The sequence below is a fragment of the Kogia breviceps genome, chromosome 5, assembly GCF_026419965.1.
Source record: "Kogia breviceps isolate mKogBre1 chromosome 5, mKogBre1 haplotype 1, whole genome shotgun sequence".
Classification (NCBI taxonomy): domain Eukaryota; kingdom Metazoa; phylum Chordata; class Mammalia; order Artiodactyla; family Physeteridae; genus Kogia; species Kogia breviceps.
Window position 1 is genome coordinate 68,423,535 of NC_081314.1, and position 6,180 is coordinate 68,429,714.

At 37.3% G+C, this 6,180-nt stretch overlaps 1 protein-coding gene across 1 annotated transcript in view; it reads right to left on the reverse strand.

Annotated features, from left to right (window-relative positions):
• The window catches only part of LIPH (lipase H), a 47,102-nt gene extending 41,788 nt beyond the window's left edge, over nucleotides 1-5,314 (reverse strand). Inside the window, exon 1 of the mRNA XM_059063736.2 lies at nucleotides 5,140-5,314. Within this exon, the coding sequence (XP_058919719.1) occupies nucleotides 5,140-5,188 (49 nt within the window). The 5' untranslated portion in view covers nucleotides 5,189-5,314. The remainder of the gene's footprint in view (nucleotides 1-5,139) is intronic.
• Nucleotides 5,315-6,180: the final 866 nt, after the last annotated feature.

The following is a 6,180-nucleotide window of genomic DNA, read 5'->3' on the forward strand; positions in this document are numbered from 1 at the left end:
ATAGTCAAAGGTTACTGGGTTCCTTTTTGGAGTCATAAATGTGTTCTAAAATTGGTGACAGTTGCACATATCTGTGAATATATTAAAAAACACTTTAAGTGGGTGAATTGTATGGTATGTGTATTATATCTCAATAAAACTGTTTCTTACAAATGGCTCTTGTAATTTCATGCTTTCATGGAAAGAGTGAAAAAAAAAGGACGAAAAATCTTTTGGAGGTGACTGGGCTGAAGTTTCCCTTTTTCTGTCGTAGTCAAATCAGGCTCCCAGTTTTCCAATTTTTTTCTTTCCCCTTGGAAACTGAGGTTGATAGACCTTCATTTTCTACCACTGCAGGCTAAATAAAGCACCCCTGCCCCTCCGCCACCCACTCTGGTAAATCTATTGGCTGTGAGGGAGGGGATTGTAGCTGTTCCTGTGCAAAACAAATCACCCTTATTCTCAGACTTAAGGATTAATATAGCTGTTATTTTGTTTTACCTTTACCACATAAAATTGGGTTGGTTAGACAAAATGCCCTCTTGGTTGGAAAGATTATCCCTAGCTCTTATCCACTAGCTGTTTCTTTAGGCTACAACCAAGAAAACAGGGAGGCATTTGTTTCCTTAGACTGACTTATTTTAATGAGTCCCAGTTGGATAGAAAAGTGTGATTTCCTCAGACTGATCACTGACAACCTCCTTCCTTTCTGATGAAACTTCCAAGGGATCCTTTGGCTCTGTATTCGCAAGACACACTGCCCTGCAGCTAAATAAAGCTGCCCATGCTATCTCAGAGTCATGCTCAGTTCTGGCTTTTTAGCTTCTACCTGCCTTTGGAGGAACTGATTTCAGCTCCCACAACTCTGATTGGGGGAAAACTCCTGCAGAAAGAGGGAACTCCTCATTCATATCCAAAGAGGTGTCTGTGAAGAGAGAAGATGGAATTGTAGATAGAAGTAAGCCACCAATGAAGCAATTGTGAGTGGGGCAAGAAGAGAGATGGTTCTGAGATTCTATGAGAGTCAATGAGGAAAACCTCTCAATATGGCCGAGTCCGTTTATTAAAAATGAAAGTATCAGTTTCTGTCAGACCCATGGCTGGTGAAGTTTAGTCTACTAATCTCCAACCCCCAGTGACAGCGGTGAAATTCCACCTAATTTCATCTTGCTGCCTGGTATCCAGTCAGGAAGTAAAACAGGTGGGGCCCTGACTCACACTTCTTTCATGTCAAGTTTTGGACTCCGAGGCGGGCTCAAGCTTTCATTCTCCCCACCTCCAAACATGACGCAAATGTGTATGAATAACTTCTTTAGAACAGAGGTCCACAGACAGGTATATTGACTTGATGCAGCCTGAATATATTTACTGAGATTCAGACCTAGATTAAGGGATACACTGTTGAGTATTTTGCCTGCTGAGTGGTGGATGCAAGTCAGTGTCCAGGACACACAGCTCACCACATGTTAACTGATGGAGTTAGGAGCTTTCCAGAAACCCACGTTTGAGCACACTCTTAGGCTTGCCTGAAAACACTGTTCTGCAGGAAATTGCAAAAGTCTCGGAAATAAACATCTCTTTAGCCCAGAAACTTTGACTTGGAGAGATTAGAAAATGAGCTAGACTCCTACTTTGAAGAGAGAAGGAGAAGGGGGAGGTGACATGTCCCTACAATGAAATTCTACTGATTTTTTTTTTAATCTGAAAAGTTTATTTTTTTAATGCAGAGAACCACACTGAATTTGGCACTAAAAATCCATCCTGAGCCAGATTGTGACAGGTTCACAGTTGGCCAGAGCCAAAACTGCTGGAATATCTTTGTTTCTCTTTTACCCAAGGCAGAGACAGGCAAGAAGCGTATGAGCCAAATGCCCTCTTGGTTGGAAGGACATCTTTGCTTTTAACCACCAGCTTGTATTTCTTTAGGATATAACCCAGAAAACAAATGAGATGCCTGATTTCCTCACTCTCACCTCTTAATCATGTGCATAAATATGCACATTCACACTCCACTCCCTCACTCACCTTTGTCTCCTCTGTGTTGGAGAAGGATGAGTCACACACACACACACACAGAGTTATAAATCAATCTGAAGAGAGCTTCCAATATCCGAGGAAACAATTCTCTCTCTAATTTTGACACTGAGCTATTTTCTCTAGGAAAATATCTACCTAGTTTTATATAAGTTGCCACAGGACAAAATATCGATGGCAGAGTAACTTTTAAAAATACTTATGACAGGGACTACCCTGGTGATGCAGTGGTTAAGAATTCACCTGCCAATGCAGGGGACACCAGTTCAAGCCTCAGAGCAACTAAGCCCGCGCACCACAACTACTGAGCCTGCACTCTAGAGCCCACAAGCCACAGCTACTGAGCCCGCGTGCCACAACTACTGAAGCCCGCACGCCTAGAGCCCGTGCTCCGCAACAAGGGAAGCCACCGCAATGAGAAGCCCACACACTGCAACGAAGAATAGCCCCCGCTTGCTGCAACTAGAGAAAGCCCGCACGCAGCAACGAAGACCCAACGCAGCCGAAAATAAATAAATAAAATTTAAATAAATAAATAAAATACGTATGACAAGCAGCCTTAATTTAGAAGAATACTTATCAGCCTGTGTTCCTTGAACCACCTACAAACTGAAAAACCTTGCGAGTTTGTTTGAAATGCAGATTCCAGGACCTCACCCCAGACCCAGAGTTTGTATCTCTGGAGAGAGAGTCTCTGCATTTTTAGCAAATTTCCCAAATGATTCCAGGGCACACTAGAGTTTGCTAGCCATTGCTTTGTACACTAGTAAGAGTACGGCAAACGTTCCTATCATGATTTCACAAAGGTTAGAACAACAAAATTAAAATCTCTGAAAGTAAGTGACTTGTATTCTTGGGATTTCAGAGTCACATCTTAATCACTTGCTAATTTTTGGACTGCAAGCCAAGGAAGGGAAAAACAAAAAAAGTCAATGTATTTGTGATCGATAATTTCTGCATATTATTCAACACCCTCACCCAAGAAAGTTCTCAGTTCACGGTTTTGCAGATACTGAGAAGTACGGATTTAGCTTACAGCTATAATTATGTTTTTTATATTTTTTCTTTCTAGCTATGGAAGTTTATTGTGATGTATATCTATCTGCTTAGATTCTATCATGCAGCAGTGGGTCTATGGAATGACTTAAAACACGACTTTACTGATGAGATAACATTAAGTAAAAAGGCAGGTCAATGGTTACCATGGGAAAGGTTGGGGAGGGATAAATTGGGAATTTGAGATTAACTGATACACACTACTATATATAAAATAGATAAACAAGGATCTATTGTATAGCACAGGGAACTATATTCAGTATCTTGTAATAACCTACAATGGAAAAGAATCTGAAAAAGAATATATATATATACATATATATATACACATATATATGTATATATATATATATGAACTCAATCACTTTGCTGTACACCTGAATCATTGTAAATCAACTATACTTCAAATTTTTAAATTAATTTTAAAATACATTTTTTTTAAAAAGGCGGGTCACAAAAAATTAAGTTCCAGCTTTGTAAAGTGAGATATATAATGGGAGACTGGAAGAAAGTACTCACAAATTACCATCAGGTTTTTGTGTTAAGGTTAGTTCCCACTCCCCTTAAGCTATCTCTAAATTTATTTTCTTTTTTAAAATTTTAGGGACTTCCCTGGCAGTCCAGTAGTTAAGACTCCGTGCTTCCACTGCAGGGGACAAGGGTTCGATCCCTGGTCCCCTCAGGGGCCGGGGATCCCCCATGCCTCGTGACCAAAAAAAACCTTTTTTTTAAACATCTTTATTGTAATATAATTGCTTTACAATGGTGTGTCAGTTTCCGCTTTACAACAAAGTGAATCAGTTATATATATACATATGTTCCCATATCTCTTCCCTCTTGCGTCTCCCTCCCTTAAAAAAATTTTTTTAAGTGATAATACACACATTTTTAAAACGTTGAATACTCAATTTAAAATATCATCACTAGTTTAATTTTAACTTACTATTAAATCAACTTCAAAAGCACAAATTAAGAAAAAGTTATTTATAAGCCGGAAATCCTAATACAACTATATTAATTTTCCATTTCCCTTCTAAACTTTATTTACAGGCATACACACGTGATTTTTGCATAGGTGTAATCTTAGTTTATCTACAAAACTGAGTTCTGATTTTTTGACTTTGCATTATGTTATAAACATGTTTGCACATTTCTGCATAGTTCAGAATTATTTTAAAGGCTACATATTTTTAAAAGTTGTTACACTGTACTTGATCCATTCCTGTATGTAGGAACATTTCTGCTGTATCTAGTTTTAACTTATTATAAATAAGAGTTAGAATCATTCTTTGTATATAGGTTCTTTGTTTATCTTTTGCAAGATATTTCTTTAGAACAAATTCCTAGCAATGGTTTTACTAGTTTCAAAGGGCATGAACATTTTTATGGGTCCTAATATATAACATACTTCCCTTCAGAAAAATTGTACCAGTCTTCATTACAATAAACTATGTGAAAAAGTACTGGATTCCTAAAAAGCTGAGAAGTGTTGAGCTTTTCTTTAAAAAAAAAAAAAAGCATTTCATATTATTTTTATTACCTTGCTGTGTACATTAGTTTTAATTTTTATTTCCTCATTATGATTAACAACTTTAAGTAATCAATATGCCAGGCACCATTCCAAGAGGTTTACACATATAAAATCATGGTTTTTTAAATAAAAATAATTTAAAGAAACACGATGCATGAAAGCTGTAAAAACCTGTCCTCTCTGTATTAGATATTATAGTAAAATAAAATTTTAAATTCTCAGAAAATAAATGATCTTATTTCATAGAAGTGGAACGGCACAGAAAAATGAACTATGAAAGAAAAAATACTAGATTTTTCAGCATATTTAAGTTTTGTACATCAGAAGAACAGGTTAATTCAAAGGAATAATAGTTTCTTTTACACTGAGGAAAAATAAAGTTTTTTCAGAATTCAAAACTTCATTTAATCCATATCTTCTTTCCTGAAAAATCGCTGTGTGAAACTTAAAAAGTCCAGTGAAGGAACTGGGATGATAAAATGACAGTTATACTAAATATTTTTTAAATAATTAAGAAAACCATGCAATAAATGACCAACCTGATCTCACCAAGCGCATCAAACTGATGATGAAGTATAATCTCAGCATATGGAAACTGGAGACAGTGTGTGTCGCATTCACAAGAAGAATGATTTCCTTCCCACAGTCTTAGACTTTTCCCTCAGAGAGAGCTCAGATAACTAAGCCAGAGGTGTGGTGACAACAGGAAGCTCCCAAGAGACTGCAGGCGGGTCCCAACCCTTTCAGGATTTGTGACTCCTCCCCTTTTCAATAAAAGGTCAGGTACATTTCTGCTTACACAATTTTATGCGTATCTTGATATTATGTATGTGCAGAACGATGAGTTCAAAATAGTTTCATTCATTGTGGGCGGTTTATTAGCCGTTTGGCTTGGTGTGTTGAAATCAAGTGTGATTTGAGATATTTTCCCCTCTTGTTTTTGTGAATGAAACAAATCCAGTTAGTCTTCTGTTGACCTGTATATACAAAACTACTTTTTGTGTTTATTTACACACTTATTTCTCAGAGGGCAGTCTTCAGGTTTTATTAAGAGCATTTTAAGTCTAATCAAGTACCTATATTTGTAAAAATATGCTTCAGATTAAAGGCAACTTTTAAAATGGTACTATATATCTTTATTTTTTCCCATCTCTCTCTTTGTTCTTCCTTCTTCTTCCTCCTCCCCCTCCCCTTTCTCCCCCTCCCCTCCCCCTCCCATCCCCCTTCCCTCCCCCTCCCCTCCCTCTTCCTCCTCCCCTTCTTCTCCTTCTCATTCTTCTTCTTCTTCTTCAAGGAAAAATAGATGAAAAAGCTTTAAATAGAGAACTAGGCCAGAATCCATCCACCTCAGATTTGGAAGTAACTAAATTTGTACTCCATAGCTACATGGTAATTTAATTCTCTCTCTGGTAGAAGTACTTGCAACACTTACTCAGGCTTGTGATGATGGTCCGAAGAGCTGAAAAATAGATGAAGAAATACAGAAACAACTTAAGAATACATTTTCATCCAAAGCATAGGCAAAATTCACTAGTCATTTAGCATTGTTTATGAAGTGACAGCATCTCTCATGTAAGTTT